Raw genomic sequence first — 27,840 nt, forward strand, 5'->3', positions numbered from 1 at the left:
ACAGAGCCAAAATCTAGGGCAGGATAGCTTCAAAAAATATTTCTCCATGACATTTCACTTGCCCTTGGGCAAAAATGGTTCATTTCGACACGACAAAATTTAACACCTCTTTCGCTTGCTTTTTCATTACTCAATCCATGCTAAAAATAGGTACAAGGAGACCAGCTGATGACTAAAGAAAAACAATCTATTTAATCACAATATGTACATCCAAAATAGAAATTACAAAGCTGCATTTCAAAACGCATTCACAATGCCACTCTGCCACGGTCAATGTGCCAGATGCAAAGCTCTTGCAAGCTGCTGGCAAAAAGAAAATTGCAGCCACGGACAACTCGCCGACAGGCATCAGGAGAAAGGAGAACTGGAAGGGCAGTAGGGTATGCAGAGGCAGGAGACCGCCCCAGGCAACAGCAGCTCTGCAGCTACCCTTTGCGTTCGTTCACTCCCTACTTACCTCTCCCACCGGCTCCCAACATCTCCTGCGTTCCAGTGTGGTTTTTGACCTTTCTTTCCTGACCCGTCGTACCAGGCTAACACGAGACTGTTTCCTACATCAGTATTTCATATTGAAATGTTTTGCACACAAAGCGTTTCAAAGGTGCGATTAGGCCCATCAGCAATGTAACCATATTTTACACTTGGGCAAGCACTTTAGTTTATATTGCACTGAAACTATCCTTTCATAGAGAAACTTGTGTGAGGTCACTGAGGAAGCCTGTGGGAACGCTAGGAAAACAGCCCCGGGTGCAAAATCCCACTAGCTGCAGGACCATCACTTCTCTCTTTCATATTAAACCAGAATGAAATTAATATATTGAATTCCTCATTGTAATCCTCCTCAGGTTGCTTCATTTTCTGCTTCAAATAGTCCTCTCCTTTCTTTAGATTCACCTTGGATCTCAATTTTCCTGACGTTACAGATGTGTTATCACCAGTGACAAATGCAAAGCTCCCATTCTCAGACCGTGCTGCTGGTGACTTGGAGCAATTCTACATCAAGTACAAAGTGTACCACTTGCAGGGGAACATGAATAATACCATGCTGCTGCTTTAGTACAACTACATCTCTGCACAGAAAAAAAAAAAAAGCCACAAGAAACAGTAAAAAAATAAAAATATCTATATTGCCTTTTCCTTCTGCCAATGTTCCCAGAGCTTAATGGAATTCAAAGATACTGAATATAAATGATTAAATAAAAAGGAAAATTAAGTTTCTTCTTGGTCAAAATCAAGTATAGCATCAGTTTGGCATCTTCCATGTCCTCTGTCAGGGAATTGGTACTTAACATTTAACATCTCCAAAGTGCTGTCCGTCAGTCGCCTCATTAACCTGGCACTTGCCAGTGCCACGGACGGTTTCTGTCACCTCGGTGCAGGAAGTTTCCTAATCCTAACGAACTCATTCAGCCTTTTTATGGCACGAATGGTAGGTTATTTCAGTTTTTTCCTCCCTGCCAGTGAGCGCAGTGGCAGCAATCCCTCAATCCATTCATTGGCAGCCGACATCATCTCCTGCCAAAAGGCCACCTCCTCTTGCGTGGAGTCCATCCAGTCCACAGAGATGCCATAGCTCAAGCCTGAAAAGAACAAGAAAACCACAACATTGGGAGCTACACATAGAGTTTCTACTCCATGAAAAAATACCCAATGGGACGTAACTGTTGCAGGCAGTGTCTTAATATAAAAGGTGCTGACTTCCCCTCAGCAAGCTGCGCCCTAAGCACCTCCTGTTCTTCTGCTAATGACCTACATTTTACACCAGAGTTCAGAATGAAGTCAATGTAAAAGCCACAAAAACCATAAACGTAACCTGACAGGGAAAATAATAAGCCCTTTCTGCCTCTTTTGGAATAGTAAAGAAGGTCTAGAAGACTTGAATTTCCCCTTGTGGGGGTGTGGTTTGTCAAAATTCTCTTGCTCTACACTTCATTTGTATAGGAATCAAACATATGATAGCAGAAAAGTGTGTACATTAATTCCAAGTTGATTATTCAACCAAATTTTCACATGCCAGCTACTTGTCAATGAGATAAAGGTCTAAATTCAGATCACAGCTTATCTTGGGATTGATATTTTTGGATCTTGCTTATGAGCTTATTCTTGCTGCCCCTTTCCACTGGATAGTTCACAACCCTCCTGGTGACATGTTAGAGACTGAAAACAGAAAACACACAAGCAAATCCAATAAACATCGGTGCACCCGCAAGACAGACCTTCCAGCTACTATGAGCCTCTTCCCGATACCCTCAAGGAACAGTTATCCTTTATTGCAACATTCTGGAATCTTCTGTTTGCCTTTCATCTCTCAGAGCGCCCTCTTGCTTAACAATAAATAGTTTAGAAAACCTTAGATATCCCACTTACAAAAATGCAAAGATGAACACGCTATCTGTTAAAGCCTAGGTATGGGATACACTGAAAGCTAGGATAAGATGTTTAGAGAGGGACGGACCTCCATGATGGACACCTGGACAATGGAAGATGGTCCCATCTGCTCTTTACAACTGTGGCTTAAAAATATTGCAATTTTCCTAACTTCAAGGATGAGTAACCCCAATGAAGTAAAACACTTCCAGCTAAGCACAGGTCTAAGTCCTTCACTGAACTGGAACCTCATGCCATCAACTACCGGAGACAATGACTATCTCCCAGTGGAACAAATGGCACCTCTCCTGAGGTCTTTCAGCACTACGTCATCTAAATAAAAACAGAACAAAAACAAAAACCCAACAATAACACCTTAGTCTACACCCAGACAACTTGTGATTTATTTCCAGCTGATGTACTCTAAGTACTGATTACCTACCAGAGCAACTACTGTAGCTCGCCCTGTTTTTCAAATATTAGTTATTCCTTTTCAAGGGAGGAGGTGATGTGGACAGGGTCACCAGGTGGTGCTGTCCCACATGGCATTTAAGTTCATCTCTGAGCACTCTTCCCTGGGAGGAGCAGCAATATAATGTTGATTTGTAACGCAGCCCGATTTCCTGTAACTGCAGGAAAACTCTCTGATGGACCCAAGGAGATTCTTGCGTTTTGCCAGACCTCAGAGCTGATGTTGGCTGAAAATGTGGGAATAGAGGGTTGCTATCATGGTTCCAGGGCCTCCTCCATCCAAGACACAGTGCAAGTACCAAGACTCTCACCAGTTACTGAGACTCCCCATCCCTGGTTTCTCCCCACCAGGAAAACGCTCTGCAACTTTCCATTATATCTTGTGGTTCAGCAATATGGTAACCATATTTGTTTAATGTAAAGGAAATCACTCACCTGTCCCGAGGCCCAGCCTGATTCCTCCAAGGAAATGGTTGGTAAGTTTTTCATGATCCCATACAGTCAGTTCAACACAAGCATCCTTTAGATCCTCTGTATGAAAGCCATCATAGACAATAGTGTGATTGAAAACAGGGTTTGTGTCTCTTTTTATGACTCGGGTCTTTTGGTAACTCTTCTTACTGGTGTCTGGAAGCACATAGCTATGAGAGGAGAAAAAATACATCATGTAGTATTGAGTATCACCTGAGATTTGGAATGTTCCTACAAAGTTCCTTGGTCTAAACAAGAAGAAAGAAGGAATTGGGTTTCAACATAAGAAATCTCTTTAGATTTAATAGGAAATGTTCAAAATTCCTGGGTGAAACTTTTTTTGCTAAGAAAATCCATTTTAAAAGCAGACATTTTCAGAAAGGAGAGTACTTGCTAAAAATTTCCTGCTTTTGGCATTTTTTTATTGCAAACTGACATTTTACATTAAAAAATGGATATTACTTTCCCATATTTCTATTTTCATAAATTTGCATCCCTTAGATGCCTAAGAGAGCATCTCAAAATGCTCAGGCTTCTTGAGCAGCAAACCTTTTTGCAGGAGAACTCTGTAAGGATGTAAAATATATACAAAAAACATGGTGAGCACTTCAAAGCGCTGAAAAAATCTTAAAATCCCCTTAAAAGATTTTTAATTTTCTGGAATATATGCAGGACCTTCTCCCATATAACAGGAATATCTGATGTTGCAGGCTGCAGAAAACATGCACACACTAAATTCTGGAGAAGACCAAAGCAGGATCCAACCGTCCGTATGTCAGTTCTGGCAAGTCCCTAACAAATTCCCAAACTTTGCATGCGAGCCCGTACCAAGGCAAAATTCACAACTTCATGTGAACACACTGGGGCGATGTGCAGGGCCCGTGTATTCCTCTCACTCAGATGTTATTGAGGCAAATTACTGAGTTAGTCACAGACAGTGATTGACCAAGAGCTTTATCACAGCGAGGATTTTCCTAATTTGTCCACAAGTGAGTAACAAGGGCAATTTGTCCTACAGAGCCCAATGCAACACAAAGGCTTTACAGGACAGCTAGGTGAGCCTGAGAAGAGAACATACTCCTTTGGGGAAGCAGAGACCCAGGATCAAAGCCACTACTGTACTCATGCACTTACCATTTCACAAAGGAGTCAACTCCAGAAGGACGCAACTGCAACAGGTCCTTGACATCTTTGACCCAAATGTGAACTTCGCCAGAGGGAGGATTCCTGGGACCTGTCATTTAGGAGAAGAGAAAAGCTGTCACGCCAGTCCTTATGATAGCTAGCAAAATGACAGGCTTCCTCTCCAGGGACCTGGGGGAGCAGCAACATGACTTCTCTGTGTACTCACTCCCTCGTGAGCTCTGCACCCCTCTGCCTGGGTGCCACAGCACTACTACCAGCCCCGTCACGCTTGCAGCTGCAAAGGACTCCTGGCACAATGTGCTGGTGCTGCTTTGAAACAGGAAAGGAGAAGGAACTGCTGGGCAAACCCAACCTTGTGCCTGTCCCACAGTAAGAGGGGCTGTGTGTTTCTGCTACCACATCACAGCACCCTACGGTGCCCACAGTGCTCCTAACAGCTGATGAGTTTGAGGCTGTTGAGCCCTTCCTCTCTCCCCAACACTTTCCCAATAAATCCAGATGTGAAAATCAGATGTAGACTGCAGACAGTGCTATCAAGCACTGCTGGTTGTGTCTTTGTGCTGATCTCTAAGATCTTGCTCTAATGAGATTGGTCTTTAACCAGCCCTTAAACAGATGAGGCATTTCAAGTTGCATGTCTACATACAGGCAATACTGCTTAATGCATGAAACACATTTTACCTAGGCTTCCTGGAGGGACATACTTAATAGACAAGTTCATCACTCCTCGATGATCCACACCATTAACAGCAGAAAGGCTCTGAAACAGAAAGAGTTATGATTGACTAAATGAAGGATTGTATAAACATAGCAAGGCAAACAGCTTTTGAGTTCAATGGAGGGGCACAAACGGACAAACTATGATTTTGCATGGCTGGGGCAGCCTGTTCTCAGGGCAGCTCCTTTCTTTGTGCCTTGTTCTCAAACTCAGTCCCTCAGAACCAAAAGCCCGAGGATTCAGAACAAGGCCACCCTTCCAGACATGTCCAGCTGGACATAATTAAGCATCTTAGTTCTGAAAGACAAATGTCCTTTGTTTTCTGAAAAAGGATCTCAAATCAGACCTCTGAACCCAGAAGCATGCAGGAAGCTGTACAGGCTTTACAAAAAGTGGCACCTGAATATTTGTCTCTGAAGGCACGTTCAACTGCATCACCTAGTACTCTGCTGTCTGTTTTTAAGGGATGGTCTTTATGTGAGGAGAGAGAGAGGCAAAGTCACGTCAGAGTTTCTGTTGATTAGTGTCAGATCACATTTATGAAGGTGTCCCTACAGATCAGTCACCGAGTAAGACATGAGAAGGCCTGTGTTCAGAGCACTGAATACTGCACTAACGTGTCCAGGGCTTGTGGGTGTTTTACTACACTTCCCTGGGTACCATTCAGGTTGTCCTGCTCCACCACACCACTCACTCACCTCAGAGGAGTCAGAAAGGACTTTTACCACCCCTAAAGGCTCTAAAGGGTTGGGCTAGGAGGCGGGATTGCAGCTGAGACGCACTTACTCGGGGCTTCAGTGGGTACCAGTTGAGTTTCCTGTTGCTCCAGTCCCAGCTGGCCAAGTCTACTTCAATCTCTCCCAAGAAACTGTTACGTCCCAGTGGATCATTGTGCCAAACAGAGAGATTTAATTTTTGGATCAGCAATACCATTTTCTCTATTTTATACTAGAGGAAGAAAGAGAAGTCAAGTTGTTCAAAATTTTCTTCTGTTTCTTTCACAACTGGAAATAAACTACTCAAAAGCTTGAATAAGCTCTGACTGAGACGATCAGACCCACTCCACACATGCACTAACAGACTGGCCCCGCTCTGAACATCTCTTTTTTTGGCCTGCAGCAATACTACTATCCTGACAAAGCTTTTCTGCTGAGCACAGGCAAATCTAGTGCTCCGTTCGTCACAGGGCAAACCCAATATTCTTTCAAGAATTATTAACACAGGCCCAGGCATTGTTAAATAAACCTCTAGGCTTTGATGAGTAAGATCACGTAACGAAAACCTTTCTTGCTAGTCCCACGCCTCCCGACTGTGTGCCAGGGCAGGGAAGAACACCCCTTGCTCTGGCTGAAGACAGCACAGGCTGCAGGTCCTTATCTCATCCAAAGATCACTATGTGGTTTGACAGAGAACCACTTGGGTGCCACAAAGATGGGTGCAGAGAAACCTTTACAAACCCAAGGGAAGAGCAGTGCAGCGTTGGTGGGAGGCAGGCAAAGACACCTGGCCAAGAAGGCAGGATCCTTCCAGACCTGACGTGGTACGAGTGCCTGCTGCAACACAGGTTTGCACAGCATGTATTTGTTCTTACCCGTAACACCTCATTGTAAATGGGATTCACTGTCCTCTTCTTCACTGAAGTTTTCCTCTTACCCATTCTAGCTTTGTCTGGGAGCAGGTAAGTTTTAACATACCTATACAAGAAAACAAACTCCAGCTGGGTATTGTTCTGTATCGCTAAGCTCTAACAAGAGGGTAACACTTGTGAACGGTGACATGGAAACAACAGACCTGGAGTTGACTCTTCGAAGGCAAAACTAATTAAGAGATCTGCCAAGATTTTAACTTGGCCTGCACATGAAGTTATAAATCTCACTGGAGATGGGTGGGTGCCACCAACATTCAGAACAGGCAGCTGTCTAGGCAATATGGGAAGCCAGCAAGGCCATATATCCATTTTCTGAAATGCCCCTAACTATAGCATCTCTGTGCATTCAAAATCAGGGTGAAACTAGAGAGGAGGAAAGAGGTGGAATGTCTTTAAGTCTCTCTCTCAGGGTTCAAATCCAAGCTCCTTTTCATCACCTTTCAAACCAGAGATCACTAACCTCTGTACAACTACCACTGTGCCCCTGACAGCACTTCTTTACGGACTTTTCATATAGATATGTGTCTGCATCACTGGAATTATTACCAAAGTGTATTCACCATGGGGAGGCAGACGTTCACATGGATGCAGAGAGAACATATTCCAGTGATAACAGGAACTGTCTTCGTAGTGATCAAAGCTTTCTCAATCTGTTCAAATTTAAGTCTGTGGCAACATATTTACTGATGCCAATGGCTCCAGAATCATCAGCTAGGAAAGTCCCAGCAGTAGGCATGCACCAGAAGTCGGAAGGAAAAAAGGAAGAAACCATGACATTTAAAAAAAGAAAACAAGGGAAAAAACCCTCCAGAACACAAAATTCAGCAATGTAAAAGTCACAAGGCACCAAAGTGTCACTCACGGGTCAGATCTGCCTTTCTTCTCATCCACGACAGCCAAGTCCTTGCACTGGGACACATGAACCTGGAACTCCCGGTTCTTCTCGTCATAGTCTAGAGCAAACTCCACGGTACCTTGGGCATCCACGCTCCCAAAATCACCACTGTAGACACTGAGCACACTGCCACTCACCTGCCAGGTGGAAGAGCAAGGTCAGTGCCAATGAAACAGGCACCCTCCTGACTTGGTTTCTGGACAAAGACGATAGTCTGAAAAGTGCATTCCCAGAGAAATAATCTGCAATTTCTGTCCTTGTGTAGCATTGTGTCCTTGACACAGAAATAGTACACATCTGCAGCTGAGCTCAAACAAGGGCTGGGGAACCTGAATAAGGGTCTCACAAGGATGTGCTATCCTAGACCAGGACTTAGAAGCACTATTCTCCTGAATGCTCAGTAAATGCAGAAAATTCTTCACCCCTACATCCCCAAACTTTAGGAAATGCAGCCGGATATTACTTGGGGGCGGGGGGGGGGGGGGGGGGCACACAAGTCTCTTCCCTTCCCTTATGCTTACAGTGCAAACATCTGCTATCCTGACCAGTCTCATGACTAAGAAAGAAATATATTGAGAGAACTTGAACCGTCTGTATATGAACTTCTTATTTCTGGTAGATATAGTTACACAATTGTCAATCAATTTTTAAAATAGGCTAGTAAGAACCATATCAGACTAGAAATATGGGAAAAACTATTATTATCTTGTTGCTTGCTCACAATGTGCATGGAGCTGTACAAAACAGAAACAGGTATAACCCCTTTCCTAAAAAGCCACTGTCCCACCAGAGACAGCCTGTGTGCATCTACTTGCTACAAAGGCACAGCAAAATGATGTTTCTACAGGTATAAATCGGGAGCTAGGCACCCAAGAGTCACTTTCCCAGAACAAACTGCATTTACCCACAGTCCTCGGGGTTCTTTTTTTCAAGGCTTTGTCTTTCGCTTGTAGAAAGTGATGAAGCAGAAACAAAACACAGCTCCAGAAAGATAAGAAAATTTTCTATTGCACCAATCACTCATGATTCCTGATGGGATAACATAAAAGCTAATGCCATTTACAAAGCAAATAATTAACCCTCTTGGCACTTTTCTGTGGTACAGTCATGAACATTTATCATAAAACTTCCCTAGTAATTAACCCAATTCTTCTCTGTCTTCCCCTACTTCCTTTGGTTCTGAACATCATTCTATTACAACCTCCAAGAACCTGCTGAACATCTCCTCTCAGTCTTTGGAGCTGCATTTACCATCCCATCAGGATACTCACCCCAGCAGAGAATCCTGAGCGAGATTTTCAAGAACACCTGTGTGACTTGGAGACAAAAGGCTCATTTATGGCTCCCATGATCTCCAGACTAGGAGAAAGAGTCATGTGCCCCAAAGTTCAAGGGTTTTTTTAACATATTTATCTACATTCATGACCTGTCCCTACCAGTTTTGCTTCACATATATTCTTTAAATCTCACATATATACCTTGGAGATACCTATAACAGTAATGCAGCTAATTCAAGCACTTTTAAGCAGTCCCCACCAAAACATTATCTCCAAGGAATCTTTTAAAAATACTCCACTAAACACACTCAGCTCTTTTCAGGTTTCCTTATAAGTTGAAGCTCTAAATCACGCTTTTGCTGTCCAACTCTGATTTCCCTCGAATTTGCTGATAAAGTGAAGGATGAGCTTGCAGAGGGCACCTGTCTGCAGTCCCAGGTCTCTCGGAGCTGGATCACAAACATGTCACTTAATAGCTCTGTGCCTCATTTCCCCACCTAGAAAAAGCTCCCCCCACCTCTCCTGCACGTTGCCAGGCTTCAGAGCATCCGCGCTTCAGAGTGGGGGCTATCACTTACTGTGAATTTGTCTAACAACGACCCAGAGGGTCTCTAATTTGAAATGGTACCTGGAGACACTCCTTTAACGCAAGTAAGTAATTAACCATCACCACTCTTTTAATAATGTACCACGCAGAAACCAACAGGATACTCCGGAGGCCACATCACCAGTATCAGCCTAAATGCAGTGTCACCGCATCCGACTGAGAAACCCTATCTAGCAAGATGTACGCGTTAAATACCTACCGAGGAGACAGATGCCATGTCGGACGAGTGGCTGCCAATGCTAGGCGTCTTTTTGTGCTTGTTAAACTGGAAGCTGATTTCCGAAGCCGTGTCTGATTCAGTCTGCTCAGAAAATAACAAGCATCTTTAAGCTCTGCCGTATGAGCACTTTGCAACACTACAGGGAGAAACCAATAGCTCAGCAGAGTCCCATTAAGCAGCGATCAGGTTAGGAGAGCGGAGGAGAGCGCAGGGAGTCTCCCCAGAGGCATTCCCTCCGACCGGCAGTGAACGTCATCATTAACTGCCTCCAAACAGAGCTGCATGCAACCGCCTGGGTTCTTGGGAAGGGCACAGAATAGTGTGGTTTGAGACAGAGGGAAGCACTAAAACTCCTCCAGGATAGAAGGGTTGGTCTAGGTTATAGGGGGCTTTTTTTCTTAAGGCTTTTCTCATTTATTTATGACATAACTAAGGCATGCTCTAAAGCAAGTACCGTCAGTGTGCAGGAGAAACATTCTCATGAAACCGACTGCCATTCAGGGGATGTTGTGAACGTTATTCCAGCCATTTCTGGCATCTAGCCTACCTCAGACAACAGGAGAGGAGAGGATCTGCTCAGCTCTTTGACTCTTTCAGGCTCAAGAAACTGATGGGGTATCAAATGAGGTTTATTGTATGCTGTAGGTACAAACAAAAAAAGGCATCAAGATATCTTGTCAGAGTCAGGAAAATACAAGAAAGCCACATTTTTGCTTAAGGGCACAAGGAAGGAGGACAAGCTTGTGGGAGGCACTGGAGTGCCACCCACTTGCCCCCACCTCTGTCATCTGTCATTGAAGCTGGCTCTCCCCAGGTCAAAAACTGCTAGCTAACATCTTAAAGCTGTTTTCAGTGTGTTTTCATTCAATGTGTGGGAGCGTCCAAACTCCCTCTAGTGGCTAATTTAATTCACTCATTAGCCTAACGATGTGTATTTTGTTCGCACCACTTTCTCTGTGTAGATTTAATTTAGACTAAAACCATACAGATCTGCCTCCTTGTCAAAGAAACCAAACGCGCTCACATTTTCATCCCATAGTATATTGCTCTGTGCAAAAGAGCTGTAAAATATTTATACCTACAATTTCACCATTGCATATACCTCTCAAATACTCTGCTAGACAAAGAGGGGGACAATAGCCTGATACCTAAAAGAAAAAAGTCAGGAAGCTTCATATCAATTTAGAAAGATGGTTAACGGACTGCTTAAATGTCTAAATAAAACCTATTTGTTCTATCTTTATCTTTTCTCAGCAACCTCCTTGAAGATGACTATCTTCATCCCAGAAGAATTTGTTTTTAGAAGATATATGTGCATAAACATGCACACGCATACACACACTTGTTTAGCATGTTAGCCATGATGATACGTTCTTCAGTGCTCAAAATGCCCAAGAGCTTCTTTGGTATTTTCCTTTTATGTGATTTACCTTTTATATGATTTACCATTCATTTGATATTTACTATTTTTATTTCCAAACATGAGCCAAGCATTAAATCTAGCCCTCTCCATAGACTACTTGTTATATGCAAACAAGTAAGTGTAACTGTAGAGGAGGGTTTCTGAGCATGGAGTTTGTGGCTCTACATAAGCTTTAATGAAGGGAGGCTAAAATCTTGGCCATCTGCGTGAAGACCACGTCACTGAACAGCAACGTGTGCGGGACCTGAAGATTCGAGCCACCGTGCTGTGTGAGATAAGCTGCTGCACCATACGACAGCGCATGCACTTGGCACCAGGCTGCCGGACGGGGTGGGCACAGTCGCGGGGCAATGCAGCACGTCCCACCCGCAGGCTGCCTCCTCCCTCTCCCAACCAGGGGTTGGGCTTACTTAAACAACCTCTTGGTGGCTTTCCCCTTCCTCGGGCATCGCCTTCCCAGCCTTCTCACCTCAGTCCTGGCAGCCTTGGCCTTAACACTTCGCTTTTACACAAGCTCTTAGCTGCCAGTATTCACCTTTTGGCAACTTTCATTGACTTTCTTGGCCGCAGAGGCTGCTGCTGCCTTCCTTCAGGCCCCCTTCCTTGGCTGCTGCTTTCTTGGGCTTCTTGGTGGCACAGACAAGCTTCTTCAGGTTTGCTGCTGCTTTCTTGGTTGCCTTCTCCTTAGCTTCTCATCCCTAAAGGATGTCCCGGCTGGTAGCTGGGGAGATCAGCCCAGCAAACGGGGTCTGCTCTGGGTGAGACGAGAGGCCCAGGCTGGGCAGTGCAAGCCCCGTGAGGGTGTGACAGGAGTCTGCAGCACGACTCGCAGGCTGCACGCAAGCTCTGGCATCTCTGATTAGACCGCGCAGGCTGCCATGCAGCTCCCACAGTACTTGGTGGGGGAAAAGCAGGGATGGGCACAAGCTTCTTGCCAACCCTTTGAAGCTCTTGTGTTTTTTGCTGAAGACACTGAGTAACATACCATCAATCTAGCTACAATTTCCTGGCTCTGAATTAAATTTTAGGCACTGTAAGCTCTCTAATTTGATGATGAAACAATATGTCATTTTCCTTGCCCAGTATGTGCACAGAAAAGCACCAGGGATGCAGAACTCAGGCATAATATAATATATTACCTTCAGGGAATGTAAACCAAAAAGGAGAAAGAAAGATGTTACTCACTCTCTGTGGTTGTATAAATGTTCACCATGCTCTTTGCAAGATTAATGTTATTTGCCCGGGCCAATGCCTGAGCGGCGGGAGAATGATCCCCATCTTCCTCTGGAATACATGAAAAGCCAAATCAACACGGTAAATAAATAAACGCAAATGGGCAGTGTGTCAACAAGCACACGCGTGCGTGCCTCTCCTGGCTTGTTCCCTCTCCTTAGAGCACACTGCAGTTACATTACACAGGGCTGCTTTTAAATCATCAATGCACTTTAATGTCTCTCCCTGAGAAAAATTCTTCACGCTGTGATGGGAAATGTAAACACTGGATTAACCCAGTCCCTAAAACAGACCAGCACTTGCAAAGAGCTTCCAGTACAAAACAGACATCTGCTAATATCATCCTGAAATGAATGTAATAATAAGGCAAAAAACGTCAGAAATATAAGAATGATCTGGTATATAAAGGAAATGTTTGTGTTTATCTGAAGTGCAACTCAGGATTTTCATAGAAATGTTATGCAAGGTAGGGAATAAGCCAAGAAATGACACAGTTAAAAATCAAAATCAGATGAGTCTATGGAAAATCCTCTCAAACAGTTCTTACCCAGGTACATGAGGACAGGAAATTTGGAAAAAGGAGATAAGGCACACTCTCTTCCTAAGTCTTTGCTCGACAGAGAGCAGAGCTGTGGGCAGAGCTCACATGTAAAATGAATTGCAATTAACAATAACTTCTGCTCATAGTAACAGTCGCTACAAAAGCCCATCAAACCATAGGAAGAGGCCGATAAAGTGGTGATACTATTGACACCGTCATGGTTGAGAACATGGTTATCAGAACCCAGAAAGATCAGACTCCTTGTTCAGTCCACTTTGGTTGCAGTTTAATATCCAAATTCACTTGTGGATTCCCAAAAGACCCAAAATGTCACTTAAACACTGACAGCCAGCTGCGAAATCAAGGTAGCCTAACAGCCCACGTATTGATTAAACATTTTGCTTCACATTTTATTTCTTCTATTTGTGTCAGACTTATCTCTACCACCACAAAGAATTCCTCCAGCCCCACATCTGAAGAAAATACAGTCTTCCCAGTGAGTGAAATAAAATAAGTTGCCGTGACCTGTTGTAGGTAGCGCTAAGGAAATGGAGGGTTGTCCCGAGCTGAGGTGCTTGTAGGTAAGGCATGAGGGCTGGTAGCAGGGAGGAAGGCAAGGGAACAGGGCACTGCCCCCTTTTACATTCGCGTGACGCTACAAAAGATTTGCTTCCAGAGCTGTTTGCTAAACACGTTCCACGCATGCTAACTCTGCACAAATTGCAATATAGGATAAACGGACAAATGAAAAAAATGTGCAAAATGCAGAAGGGCTAGGGAAGAAAACAGGCTTAGGGATGACTCCCTGTTGGGACTTCACAGGGTGCAGTTACAGCCCTTAGTACCTGAGTAAACAGCTGAGTCTGTTCCCTGAACGGCTTCTCTCTCTCTGGCTGGTTCACCGGGTGTTGGCTTGTCCGAAGACTCACGCATTTTTTCCTCAGGTAGCTCTCCATTTATTTCCATGTTGTCATGAGCACCCAAATCAGATCGTTCCCTTTTCTCATCATCGGTTTCACCATCTGTAAGCACAGGCTCTATCAGTATCTGCACCCTGCTCGCCAGGGAATTCGCTGCGTGCTTGCGCTCTGCTGCCACGATAAACTCATCTGTAGGCGTCTCTGGCTCAAACGTGCTGCCAGACACTTCTTTGGTAGGCGACTCGATTTTGATGGAAGGCGCTCGCACAGGCAATCTGGATTTCTTGGAGCAGCACTGTGCCGCCTTCTCTTCCTCTGGCACTGGCAGCTTCCCATTGCTTTCACTCAGCGAGTTATTTCTTGTAACCAGGCCGCCTTTGCTCTTGGCGTACGTGGCTCTAGGAATGATGGAAACCGAGCCCTTCCTTGCAGGGGCTACATAGCTCGGTTCTTCCTCGCTAGAAGACAAGGTTATTGTCCTTTTGTAGGGGGTTCTTGTTTTGGTGAAGACACCAGGTTTTTCTTCGCTGTTCTGGCCTTGCCCAGACTGCACAGAGAGTGAGCGGCACAGCTTGAACTGCCTACCGTCCGCCTCCACGCAGCTCGGGTCCCCCGACATGTTCCCCACTGTCACAGAGTCTGCTCCCTTCTCCCAGAAGTTCTTCAAGTTCTTGAAGTGTTCACGATCGAGGCCGATATCCTCCTCTTTGTTACTCATCGATGAGATTGTATAGTTCACGCCTTGCTTCACAGCCTGGCTGCTTTCCCCCTCTGCGATCAGTGGTTTGGGGCTTGCCAGCAGCTTTCTGTTTGTGAGGCTGTTCTCTGCTGGCCCCATGTGACTGACAAACTGCTCAGACCTGGGGAAAGTTCTGCTTGGTTTTCTCTTAACTGGTATCTTGCTGGGAGCGTAAGTTTCTTCGGGTGGAGTTTTTGCCCCCGCCGTGGCACCAGTGGCCCCATCAACAGCTTCTCCTCCAGCTGCACTGCTGGGCTGAGGCACAGCATCCTCTGAAAGCTTGGTGGGCAATGGAGATGCTCCATGACCTACAACGACAACAAATGCTCACGGTCTGTCCCACCACATCATATCATATTTCCCTAGAAGGTCCGAGCTGCAGCTTCTCAAAGGGAAGCCAGAGGGAGTTTCCAGAAACCACCAATATGTTCCTAATTCCTCCCCATTTTGAGACTCCAGGAAGCCTCCTTCCATCTGAAGAAAGCCCTGAAAACCCCAGCCCTTTTCCCTGCAACAGGACGTGGAAAAAATCCACTGAGCTCTAAACTGTTGCTATGAGTTGGGGATTTGTTTGCAGCTTTGCTTTCAGTTTGACAGCTTTCCTACTGGCTATTTGCTATGTACCAAAAATATACTATACATTCAAGGCAAGAAAAAGAAGGTAACTTGAATCTGTGGATTAAGGAGTTGTGAGCCAAGCACTCAGTTTAAAACATACTGAGAGCCAGGAGAAGTTTTAGTCATTGGATTATTTTTTTCTTGGTCCCTGCTGCCTTGGGCGTAATTCACAGAAATGCTGGCAGCCCATTCTTACATGCCAAGGTAAGAAATACGCTTTGTTATTCATTTGTGCACACACACACACACACAAAAGCATCTTGTCTCTTGGTGTTTGATGTTGAATAACAGAAACACCAATGGCTCACTGAACAAAAACCTTACCTTTTCTAGACAAATGCAAGCTGTTGTTTGCAGCCACAAATGGACTTGTTCCAGTGTCACTCTCTGAGGAAGAGACATCATGTATACTGGATCTCTGAATGGAAAACAAACCCTATCAGTGTACATAAACTGGCAAGACTGGAAAAATGTATTTTATTTGAGCACAGACACCAGGGCTGGCAGTCTGTGGAGCCCCTGCAGTAGGTACAGACTGTGTGAAGGTCCAAGGAGTAACGAAACAAAGCACAGAGGCTGTGCCTATACTACCTTATGCGATGCAAACAGCGGGACAAGAAGTCTCGGCTTCGGTTTGGGCAAGATCTTACGGTCCTCTGCAGTATCAAGAGCTGGTGTGCTGGATCTGTGGGAGAGGGGAAACATCTGAGCAAGGAGACCAGTGGTAGTGATGTGTCTGGTGGGGCAATCAGGCAGTCTTCAACATCATCTCAGTTCTGCTCAGTGACTTTGCCACTTTTATCTACTGACCCAGCCCAATAAAAGGCTGCCCAGAGCTGGTGCCTTCATTTATTTTCTCTGTTAGTGCTTGGAAGGACTGGGGAACATGTTAAACGGCCTGAACTTGGAGTAAGGATGAGTCTCCCACTGCAGTCGGTACAGAAATTGCTCAATAAAAATAATGATGTCAACTTCTAGGTTTATCCAGACTTTCCCCTTCTGGGAGAAAACCGTAGGGAAAAACACAGGAAGCCACAGTGCTGAAGAGCCCAAAAGCCATGCAGGAGGGAGATGTCTTTCCATGCTATGGCCCAGGAAGAAAAAGGCCACATCTCCCAGTTCAGGCCAAAGGCATAACCAGATTGAGGGGGAATTTAGAAACTACACAAATGATTATGACAATGATGATAGTTAGGGTGAAACTATAGTACAGGATATAAATCTTCATACTTGGAATATCAGTTAATTACTAACTGCCTGGTAAATAAGTAGAAGAAACAAATTACTTGAGAGTTTCTACCATCTTTGGGAGTGTCTAGTGGTGGCTGCTCTCCAGATGGATAACAGCACTCAAGCTGGTGAGATTTCAGATGGGAATGCTTTGTGCTTAGGCCTGAACGAGAAAAAGAAAGCAAACTTTTCAGGATTTAATCAATCCCCCATAAAAAACATTAGGACCATTGCTGTGCCGGTAAAACAGGAGCATCTCAGGCTTGTTGACTCCGGAACCTTCATTAAGCAATACCCAATGATCAGCTGCAAAAGGTCTGGAAGTGTTGTCAAGGCCCATATTTAATATGTAACTGGAGCAATCGCCACCTGTGAAGAATGATTCCTCATTCTGCTGACAAAAAAGTGCATATGAGATGGGAGCAACAATAAATGCATATGTGAATATTTTAATGGCTTCTCCATAGTCCATGAATATTGAGTGAGGTCACTGATTTGCTCATTGGAGTGCTTTTAGTGGGTGTTTCTGCTCAGCCAGCACAACGTGAAATCCTACCAAGCCTTGATGGAGGGTGCTGAGCACTGGACACAGAGGTTGGCACCAGCAGGAAATGAGCAGTTTCCTCAAACAGTTCACTTTGTTAGCGTTGCTCCATGGCAAAAATTAAACAAATAAAACCATAATTACTTTGAAAAACTAACCAGAATATCCTGACATTAGAGACAGCTTCCATTTTACTGACCCCTTATCAAATCATGCAGGAAAAGACCTTTCTGGGATAACCACATTAGCACTTAGTTATTAGGGGAGGATTGATATTCTGACAATTCCTGGAAAAGGATTTTAAAAATATCCTATATAACCTATTACTTATACAGTCTCGGAAACTCAGTTAAAGACCAGGATTTAATGAGCAGCATTCAATTTTCATTAGAAGTAAGAGCAGCAGCCAAAGCATTGCATGAGCAGCGGCGGTTACCTCTCCTTTCCTGCGCCAGCAGCGTGCTCGGGGAAGGGAGGACTCGGGGCAGCTTTGCTTTCCAGACCCATCCAGATGTGCTCGTTGGCCTCATCTGTAATACAACAGAGACAATTGAGAAATGACATTTATGTAAACTTGTAATGGTCGGTGTGTTTTATTTGTGGAAAGCAAAGGCTTGTTAAATGAGTCCCACCAGCACAAACCCTGGGGATTTAACAGGAGATGGCTGATGGGCTAATGGGGCTCTGCCTGCTCTCCCCACCGACGGGGGAAGCCCCGGGGCAGCATTGCCCACGCTCCCTACGTGGCAAAGGCACCTCTAGACCCACGGGTCCGAGAGGCCAAAGCGAGCTGCCCAAGGCCTGACTCACGCCAGGACCTGTCGCATTTCTGGAAACCTTCGCAGGATGCTGCCGCAGCTGTCAATAAGTTAATCCGTTCCAGGATTTAAATTCAGCCATTTCCTGTTTTGACTCAAAGTCATCCGATCTTGGCAAACAAAGGAGGCCAATACAGTTAATGAGGAGATCCCTGCTATTTTCACTGGCACAAGGCTCAGCTATGTCTTCTAAGCTCTCAAAGACCCTAAAGAAAAAACAATAGAAGACGGTAACCTTTAGAGCAGCCTGCCAGGGTATAAAGTTACATTAGACATTTTGCTGGCAAACAGGGTTTTTTTTGCTACTGCAAAACCAAAAGGATTAAACTCTCAAACAGCAATGAAAAACTAGTCTGGTCAACAAGATCTGTACATATTTATTCACATGCAGCTAGGTCTATTCCAAAGAGTAGATCTACCTGTTACAAAAACTGCCAAATCTCTTTAGGATATGTTTCATTACACAACACAACAAAATCAGAGGCTCAAAGGATTCAGATGTGACATTAAATAATATAGCCTTGCTTGTTATCTGGTTAGAAAACTGCACTAAGCCCAAGAGCAGACCAGTCCTATGGATGGGCTGTGATACCAACGTCACGCCAGTGCTGCCCGTGTGGTGACATCCAACATCAGCACAGTCAGCCCGCAGGTAACAGGGATATCCCAAGATGGAGCTTCATTCCCTCTTGCCTGTGCATCCCCATGGAGAAAAACGCTGCAGTCCCAACCCTTCCTCCCCGCCCAGCACAGGGGACCACGGCAGGTGTTGCTCAGGGCCATCTGTGTTAGGACCACGCGTCTGCTGGACACGATGGCACCTGGGTGGCCCCATGGTTTCTGCAGCAGTGGGAAGCTGGGGAGTCACTTCTGCTGGAGGACAGGAGTCTGGTTGTGTAAGAACGAGCCAGCTTTAGAGAGCACGTTTCTGAGAGAGGGACTGTGTTTTGTCCATGGAAATGCTGATGTGTAAGAAGCATCACTGAACATCATTTCGGGAGAGATAAGCTGTGGCATCGCTGGTGGCATGTGCAGGCCACGTCACGTGCAGGCATACGAAGGCACACTGAGGGTGTTTATTTATACAGTGAACCTCATCTTCCTCTTCCGCCCCAGACCCAAGGGAGGGAGATGCCAGCAGGTAGCTGCTCTGGAAGTAGACGAACCAAACACAAAGCTCGCACGTTTTCCCTCTGCCTGTCATGGTTGGAAAGACCTTGACAAATGACGACTGCATTCATTTCCCACCTCACTTCCACTTCCAAAGGCATTGCATCATATTTGCTTTCTACTGACACTTCCCCCTCAGACAGAGCTCCCTCCTCCCAGCTGGCAGAAGCAGCGGGAGGTGTTTGCTTCCTCCCATGCAAATCACTGCCCTTCAAAACGTCTCAGCCACTGACACAGCTATACCTGGCTTCTATAACCACAAACAGGTTATTAGTACATTATAATCCATCAAGACAAGCAAAATGCCCTTGCTAACTTTAGGATGAGACAGAATAAGAAGCAAATTCCAACAGAAATTAGCAGTGGCCTGACCAGTTTAACTTGTCCATACATATATTTATATACATATGTATACAGTCACTCCTGCTCTAACACTTTAGCTGCTTCACTCATTTCCTACCACTCTAAAACAAAGACACTCAAGGCTTGGGGAAAGCACGGCTAACTGTGCCATCAGGGCTGCCTCGCCTCGGCAGGTGGATAAAATGGTCTCTCTCCTAGACGGTTTTTAGCTCTCGTCCGTCGCACACAAGCTCAAGAAGTTACCACCAAATTCATCCATTTGTGCTGCTCTGAAGGCTGTAGTTTAAATATAGGGTATCTATCTTAGGGTATCTATCTTACAGATTTATATTACTGCCAATTACTAGTGTTTTCTATTATAATCAATACCAACTGTGAAGACTCTTAGGGATCCACGCAACCCTCCCTTCTGAAGGTTGAAACCCTCCTCCAGAAAAGGTCACTGGGCATTTTCCTGTGCAGGCACGCATTTCCACCCCTCCTCAGCCTGTTTACCATGCAAAGGGAATGCCAGCAATTATCTCAGCGGGGCTTTTCCATGGAGGAATTTTCTCATTTCACTCCCTAACACAGTCATCAAAGACTTAAATCAGGATTAGCAGCCCTGGAGTCATGAACATGTTACATTGATTTGGCTAAATGAACACACACCCCTTCATCACCTTGAAAGCTGGCAGAAGGTGAATGACTCTGATCTTTCCAGGAGAAGAAAAAAAAGGTGTCAAGATGGCAAGCAAAGGCCTTTATCTCATCTGCTGCAGACTGAACGTGAGCTGTACAGCCAAACCATTTGTAAAGGGGCCTCATCCTTGTTCCCTGATGAGCCAAGCGATGCTCTCACCAGTGCAATACTCTTGCTGACAAGTCAGTGAGAGCAGAGCTTGCCCTCACGTGTGAAGGGAGGCAATCTATACAGTAACCACAGCAGGAGCTGAGCACGCAACAGGCAACAGCAAGGTGAAAATATTAGCTGCAGAATCTTGATCCTCAACCAGTTCTGTAAAATGGCAGTGGGAAAAGTAAGAGGAAGGAATAAAGTCGCGTTATACCCGTGCTTTACTAAAAGAAGTCTGAGAATAGAAAAAGAGAAAGAAAGGGAAGAAAAAAAGTTGAAAAAGAAATAGAGAGCTAAATCTAAACAGAATTACTATAGTAATTTAGTAACATTTGCATCTTCGTTCTTAAAACAGCATTAGACAAGTGATGCACATGCAAAGACATAACTTGCATATTACTGCTATATTAATAAGGACATTATTTTAGATGATAACCTGCGACCACATCTCATACGTGCACATCAGCAGTAAAAGTTAAATCTAAAACCAACAGTACTTCAAATTTTGCTTTCCTGAAATGGGCTGCAAGCTAAGGGTGCTGATGCCTCTGGCAAGGCAACGGGCAGTTGAATCCAGTTTATGGCTGGCTACTAGCTGGGCTGCAGGTGACAGAGCACTTGTCTGACCTGGGCCCCAGCAGAGGGGCTGCTGAAGCGTCTGTCTCTTCATGCAAAGAGGGTGCAAGCACAAACGCACATCCTCAAAAAGCAGAGAGTGAGCTCTGCAGCAATGGCCAGGCAACTCTGTCGAGCTGGAAAAGGTGATAAAATAGTAACTTTGATGACATCATGAATCCTTAATACCAAGGATAAAAGCAACTTCATATGAAATATGATGGGCCAGTTCTGCATCAGAGGCTCCAATGAATCTATGCTAAGTTACGAGAGATGTCAGTGATAAGTAAAAAGCAAAAAGAAAATGAGGCTCTCAGTGAAGCCCCCAGCCAGCGTTCAGCTTTGAGAATGTGTCTAAGTAGTGTGGAGCTCAGAGGGGCATACTAAACCCAGGTAATTAATGTTACAGAGATACGCTGGCCAATGACGTCCACCAAACAAAGGAGTGATCTATCTTACTCCTATTCCGCAGCAGCTGGGCCCAGAAAAAGGGGGCTGAACTGAACTGTTGGAGATGACATCTGAATTTTGGATAGATGAGAGATAACACTTTATCTATGAATAGCCTTTATTGCAAAAGAACAGAGCCCAGTTACAGGGTCCTTGTATTAGGGACTGTGGTAGACTTGTCTATCAGGGCCATGGCTTCCCCAGAGCAGCAGCAGCAGCCAGTAACTCACCAGCCATGTCTGAGTATCTGTGATTACCCACCTTGACAAATAATCAAGGAGGTTGTGTGAGACTGGGCTGCAGTCCCACAGCCCCACTGCGGAGTCAGTTGGCCTGTCATCATGTTGAGGACTGGATGTGAATCATCCCCAGTTCTGCTTTGCACAAATGTTCAGCATGAAGCGCCAGCTCCAGGCTAGTTACATTTGGACTCAAAGCACAGTCCTGCTCGTTTCACATGGGGCTGATCTCTTCTCTGCCCTGAGCCAACAAAGCTCATTTGATCTGTTTTACATACAGTTCTTCTGCATGTCAAGCAACACGCAATATATCTTCGAATTCGCACGTGGTCCCAGACATACCCTTGGTTGGCCCCAAAGCCCTTTTTACTTTGAAAACTACATTGTGCCTTGAAATTATTCCCATGCAAAAAGCTAGGTAAGGACCCCCTCAAGTGGGCAAATATTTGCCAGGAGGAGAGGCATCCCCTCCCTTTGCAAAGATGTGACTGACCCACCACCCCGAGGCCTGCGAGAGCAGCTGGCTGTCTGGTTTTGTCAGACCACTCTGGGAACTGGGTGGGGTGGGGGTGTGTGTTTGACCCAGACATATCAGTTTGATACCAGAAATTTCCCTACATCATCCCCTTCCCTTTTCGCTCCTATGGCAAGAAATGATACCAGTGTCGTCTGACAGACATTTTGGAAGAAAGAAGCTTAAGTGGGGAAAAGGCATTTACTGCACATAGCTGGTAAATAGATTTTGCCTTGGTCCTCTGCCACACTGTAATTTTTTCTTTGGGCCCTGATTTTGATAATCAGGTATTTTTTTTTAGTACTGAAAGCTTAGCTGAGAATGCCCGTATCAGAACACAAAGGCTGGTACCCAACGGCCTCCCAGTACAGGGAGACCCCCACACTTGACCACTTTTTTCTGGTCCATCAATTTGTTTTCTTAGGATGCACACTAACATACTTACTTTCTAGTTTGCCCTTTTTCTTTCTAATCGATGCCCGAAGTAGATCTGGCCCCTCTAAGTCCTCCTGAAACCGTTTTGCCTTCACTTCTGAAAACCATTCACCTGTCACAAACTTCTTCTTCTTTTCATCCTTGATGGAGCCTTGTATTCGCCTGAAAGTCAATGAGAAGGTTACACATCAAAAAGATCTCCAAGGTTTCGACTTCCCGAGCTACCTTCATAGCAATTGTCCGTATGGTTCACCTGTCTGATATACTACAAAGGATCCAGAAATTATTCTCTGCAAGCACAAGGGCCAAACCAGCATTAAAAAAAAAGCTGACTTACTCTTTATCTGAAATGGGAACAGCACCTTGTAAACACAGGCTTTCACCTCTTCCAAATGTTACAAATCCAAATCAGAGTCACCTGGCAAGGAGATTTGTCCATGTGCTTTGCTGCCCTGAGGGTTTGGGAAGGCACGGGGCTGTTTGCAGGTCTCGTACTTCTCCATTTTATTTGTCTATTAATCTCTTTATAAGTGGCGAAACTTTTTGGATCAAATCTGATCCACACCATGGAAATAAATCATGTTATTTAGGGGAGCAACCTGTCCCTGCAGCATTCTCCCCGGACACTGCTCCTCTCCCTGCTCCTCCTGCCATGCCAACTTTGGCACTCAAACAGTTAGCTCTGCTTCCTGAGCGCAGCTTCTCCTACTGTAACTAGCTCGGGCACACCCAGGGCTGGTTTTTGGCACCTAAACCCGTCAGTGCTCTGGTTGCTAGCCTGTACTTTTAACCCTCCTCCGGTTATTTTGTTTTTACACCACGGCTTGCTGAATTAGCTGCCTTTCAGCTGGCACTGCCTCCCACAGCTCACGGCAATTCAGGGTCCCTGTGGGACCTGAGGGGCCAGAGGAATCTCCCACCTCAGTCCAATTCTTCACATGAAGAAGGGGCAAAACCCCAGATACCCATGGAGCCTTGAAGGGTCACGTTTGGCTGCCTAAAGGCCAGAAGGGAGCAGGTATGGGATAACCAGGCTCAAGCCTCGCAGGCAGTGCTGGGGGGCCCAGCTGAACTGACAGCCAGGGAATTGCACACCTCCCATCTAGATCAGGGCTGCATCTGCCCCCAGGAGGGTCTCGAGGTGCTGGGCCAGAGGAGATGTAGGAATATATTTTAATCTTGTTGACACCAGATCAGTGTAATGCCATTGACTTCATTTCACCCAGCAGGCAGGTTGTGTTGGAGCCAAACATGTCCACACTTGCACCAAAGGTCTTACGGCGTACAGCCATACTGACACAAGGGGCACTCGGCACCACCCCGGTCAGGATCTAACCGACTTTGCTCCCAAATGAAAGCCTTCTGTGCAACAGCTTCCAAAGACAAGTGAAACAAAACTGAAATAATCCAAACACTCCTTTCTCCAAATCTCCACTGCAGAGCAGAAATTTTACTGCATTTCAGAAAAAGAAAAAAGAAGAAAAAAAAAAAAAGGAAAAAAAGAGAAAACCTTTCTGAAACCTTGTTTCAATTCAGGGGAGATACAAGAGCATGCAGACAAATACATCTCAAGCCCAATCTGCTTGTGTGCCACCAAATTTCCCCAGCTCTACCCCCAAGCAGAGGCCAGGGCACGTAGGCTCCCCAGAGCCTGCTGCAGAGCTACCCACTCCCCCTTCAAGCCTTGAGCATCCCTCCTACATGGGGCTTACTGGTTTTTGGCTCAACAGCAAGTCGAAGACTCACATTCTTAATGGGATAAACTGGCACAGTGCCACCCACACTCACTGAGCTACTCGTTTCTTGCCGTGGAGAGTTTGGTGCCAGCTTCCTGAGCCTGGTGCATACTGTCAACCCAGATGGTCTAATGGCTGGCATTTAAAAAGTGACAGCAGCAACAAGCAATCCCGATCAACCAGACCCAAGTTCCAGGATGGCCAGTGGCAAGTGAGCTGAATTGAGAGCGATTCCTGGCTCTGAAACAGCTCCTCACAAATCCTTGGTAGATCGTGTAGCTTCTCACTGCCCCTCTCTGCCTGCACGATGGATGCTGTGCACACACCCACCTCAAAGAACACCGGAGGGACACAAAGCAGAGATGGGGATGTAAAGTCTCATTTTAAAATATTCTGTGGAATTTCTGTGTTACTGAGTGAGGAAAACAAGGTAGCAGCTACTCCCCTGCTCAGACCTCTGACACCAAGAAATCAGCATCTTCCTCCCCAGAGCAGGAAAGGGATGATTTCCCTTGGCATCTCTGGGGGCTGCTGATTAACTCAAGAGTCCAGCCCTGCAATCCTGCAGAGACAGGACAGCAGCGACAGCATGATAGCTGAGAAAGCAAGAGGTGCAATGAAAAGATCCGTCAGGATCTGAACAAGAAGGGACAGCACTGCTGCAGCCTGCATCTCTCCTTGTTGTGTACACACACAGACATACACACACACTCTCTCTCTCCTTTCCAAAAGAAGTAAAAAAATCCCCCCAGGGGAAGCTCACGTCCTGCTGTTATTGCAGCTCTCTCACCTGATGCGATCCCCATCCTTCTTCTTCAGCTCTGCATCCCTCTGCAGAACCTTCATCAGCTTCTCATACTCCTCCTCGGTCAGGAAGCTCAAGTCCAACATCTTTCCTGCAATCTACTTCAGTTCTTCAGAGAGCCGAAGCAATGACACACCAGGAACTAATCCAGCCCAGACTGCCGCAATGCCATGGGCAGCCCCTGTGCAGCCCGCCCTGGTGCGCTTGGCAAGACGCGGCTGGAGAAAAAGGACTTCACAACAGCATGGCTTGGGTGGAAGTTGCGTTAGCACCTGGACTTGCACTTCCAGGCTCTTTGTTGGCACGTTTCTCTGCACTGCATGCCTTCCCCTGCCAGGAAAATTCTCTCAGCAAAATTATGCTCCTTCGCTTTTCTTCAGGCACAGTCACAGCGACTGGGAAGCCAACGTCAATCAAACAGGCAAGCACGGGAAGGAGCGAGCTCGCCGCCCGCCTTAGCTGCCTCAACAGGCACAAAAGCTTGTCTCACCACCAGCAACCCCAGCACCTCTGGCATGCGCTTTCTTCAACGGGGAAGTCTGCCTCTGTGAAGTTCAAGCATCCCTGCAAAGAAATAACACCGAGATGCCTTTTATGATAAGCGCGACATATGGTAACCGAATGTGTACATTGGGGGTTTTTATTTGTTCTTCAGCACAAGTTCCAAAACAAGCCGCCCTACTTTCCTCCCTGTCCTACAGCTTCTCACACGGTATTAACCTAACCAAGACAATGTTTTATTGTAGCCGCTTTCCTACTAACAGGTAAACAGTTGACTCAGCATGCTACAAGCAAAATATGCATATAAATTATCAGATTGCTTGCTTGCTTTTTACCTCCATTCTTTTCCTCACTTCTTTCTGCCTGAAATGAGACCGAGGAGAAGCAGCTAACCTTTGTAAAGCAATTGGAGAATGACAGAACAGCAACCCGCGAGTATTACTGCTGCATGTTATGTTATAAAATATCAGAGGCTGCTCATTTTCTAATATGTGTGCACTTTGCTTTATGCTGCACTGATATTTGCTATTCAAACAGTACGAGCGCAGATCACTTAGTGTTTCAACAGACACCGAAAATGGCCAGAGCCTGCAGGGAGTGGAAGAAGAGTAAATCATGTGTTGCTTTGCTACTTTATTCCTTTTCCTCTCTCCTGGCCAACTTGAGGGCAATAAGGCACGGCGCCGAGGGAGCACAAGTTCTGCTCGTGTCTGTGTAGGCAGCTGCTACCTCACCAGATGGGATTTTTCCACTGTTTCCAAGCCTGTCAGGTGACCGTGGGTTTCATCATACTTGGCTTTTTCTCCCAAAGCCATAGCCTTGGGAGTCAGGTCACTAAAATGACTAAATCCCTGCTCTCATGGCAAACATGATCTGAAGGTCGTCAGGCCCATTCCCTAACCCCAAGGCCTGTATCACCCCTAGTCTCTGCCCATCTAATCCACCCCTTTGAGGATGGTGCTGCAGCCATCCCGGGCCACCTGTTTCAGTGCTTAGCTAGCTGGCAACAAACTTCTTCCTATTGCCTACCCCAGAAGTCCCTGATAGATGTCAGCACATCTGACCCGCCATGGGGATGCTCCCTTTGCAGCTGTCCTCACAGGATTTTACATTTCAACCTTCACGTTAACCAACCCCAGCTCCTTCAGGTTCCTCAGAGCTGGGGTCTTCATCACCTTGTCACTCTTCTTTGGACTGTCTCCACACGGTGCACCTCTCCCTTCAACTGGCATATCCAAAGTCGAGCGCAAGTATTTCAGCTGAACTTTGCTTATTTGACATCATTTCACACATTTACATTATTTTGTGGGTGATACATTCCCAAATGTTTGCCTTTTTCATGATAGTGTAACATGTCAGAAGAAAGAATAGGTATCTCACCTTAATGCTTACAAAGAAATACCACAGAACACTGCATAAAAAGGCTCGTAAAAGGAATGGGCATTGTCATAAAAACTCTGTAATTATTTGAAAATAATTTCTGGAAGGAAGGAAACTTAACATTTCACCTTTCTTTGAGGCAAGTATCATTGTGCTTGTCACACTACAGTTATAGCTTTTATCATCTGAGAAACTATCAATACCACTCTAAACAGTTAAAAAAGAAACAGTAATAAAAAGCGCTGATGAATCTCTACTGTTTAAACCCACGTTTCACTCAGCTTGGCACAGCTCTCCCACACTTGGTTCCAACCATATACCCTCTCTGGCTCTCAGGCACAATCCTACTTCCACAAAGACATTTACAGAAATTTCTGGGACAGATTTTATTTTTAAAAAAAAGTATCTAGGGACACAGTTTTCACAGTATTTGCTTCTCTAGAAATTTTATTTATTTTTAACAAACCCATGACATGTGGGCTGAAAGTACTTCAGAAAACATTTTCAGCAAAGACTCATATTTATTCATCAGTATGGCAGTCAATGAGAAAAAAAATAAAGGCTACTTCTTTGTAAATAGCCTTTTTTTCCCCCCCCAAGAATGTTTTATCTTACTGGAATAGTTACATTAGAAGGAAAAGGTTAACCTTAACAGAAACCAAACAGCCAACTCCTTCTTTTGTTTTAAATAGTTAAAAATCAAACCACTTAATGCACTCGCTGTGGGAAAGTGAGCTGGTCCAGAAGACCACTCCACCTGGAGGTTTTGCTGGCAGTCTCAGGAGCTGCAAAACTGTTGACCCAGGCCCGCAGGAATAAACAAGGCTGGGAAACGATCTCCAACCATGCCATGGCCACGGGGCTGTCCCTGCTGTGACCTGAGCTTTTGCAGCCTCTGCACTGTGCTGCCA

The 27,840-nt window shown here is 45.4% G+C and overlaps 1 protein-coding gene across 5 annotated transcripts in view; it reads right to left on the reverse strand.

Moving 5' to 3' along the window:
* Nucleotides 1–27,840, reverse strand: part of LOC129211826 (synaptotagmin-like protein 1) — an 85,288-nt gene that overhangs the window by 7,758 nt on the left and 49,690 nt on the right. For 4 of the 5 annotated variants that reach the window (XM_054839507.1, XM_054839505.1, XM_054839508.1 and 1 more), the window contains 16 exons: nucleotides 25,034–25,612; nucleotides 22,518–22,669; nucleotides 17,505–17,598; nucleotides 15,886–15,979; nucleotides 15,619–15,712; nucleotides 13,863–14,984; nucleotides 12,429–12,527; nucleotides 10,368–10,459; nucleotides 9,800–9,901; nucleotides 7,684–7,853; nucleotides 6,765–6,867; nucleotides 5,960–6,121; nucleotides 5,137–5,215; nucleotides 4,444–4,543; nucleotides 3,274–3,479; nucleotides 167–1,580 (listed from right to left, as the gene is read on the reverse strand). In XM_054839507.1, the coding sequence (XP_054695482.1) occupies nucleotides 1,435–1,580; nucleotides 3,274–3,479; nucleotides 4,444–4,543; nucleotides 5,137–5,215; nucleotides 5,960–6,121; nucleotides 6,765–6,867; nucleotides 7,684–7,853; nucleotides 9,800–9,901; nucleotides 10,368–10,459; nucleotides 12,429–12,527; nucleotides 13,863–14,984; nucleotides 15,619–15,712; nucleotides 15,886–15,979; nucleotides 17,505–17,598; nucleotides 22,518–22,669; nucleotides 25,034–25,134 (2,916 nt within the window). In that variant the 5' untranslated portion in view covers nucleotides 25,135–25,612 and the 3' untranslated portion in view covers nucleotides 167–1,434. Of the gene's footprint in view, nucleotides 1–166; nucleotides 1,581–3,273; nucleotides 3,480–4,443; nucleotides 4,544–5,136; nucleotides 5,216–5,959; nucleotides 6,122–6,764; nucleotides 6,868–7,683; nucleotides 7,854–9,799; nucleotides 9,902–10,367; nucleotides 10,460–12,428; nucleotides 12,528–13,862; nucleotides 14,985–15,618; nucleotides 15,713–15,885; nucleotides 15,980–17,504; nucleotides 17,599–22,517; nucleotides 22,670–25,033; nucleotides 25,613–27,840 lie in introns of those variants that run through there. The other variant, XR_008578986.1, reaches the window with a different exon arrangement.

This window comes from Grus americana, chromosome 12 (assembly GCF_028858705.1).
Source record: "Grus americana isolate bGruAme1 chromosome 12, bGruAme1.mat, whole genome shotgun sequence".
Taxonomy (NCBI): domain Eukaryota; kingdom Metazoa; phylum Chordata; class Aves; order Gruiformes; family Gruidae; genus Grus; species Grus americana.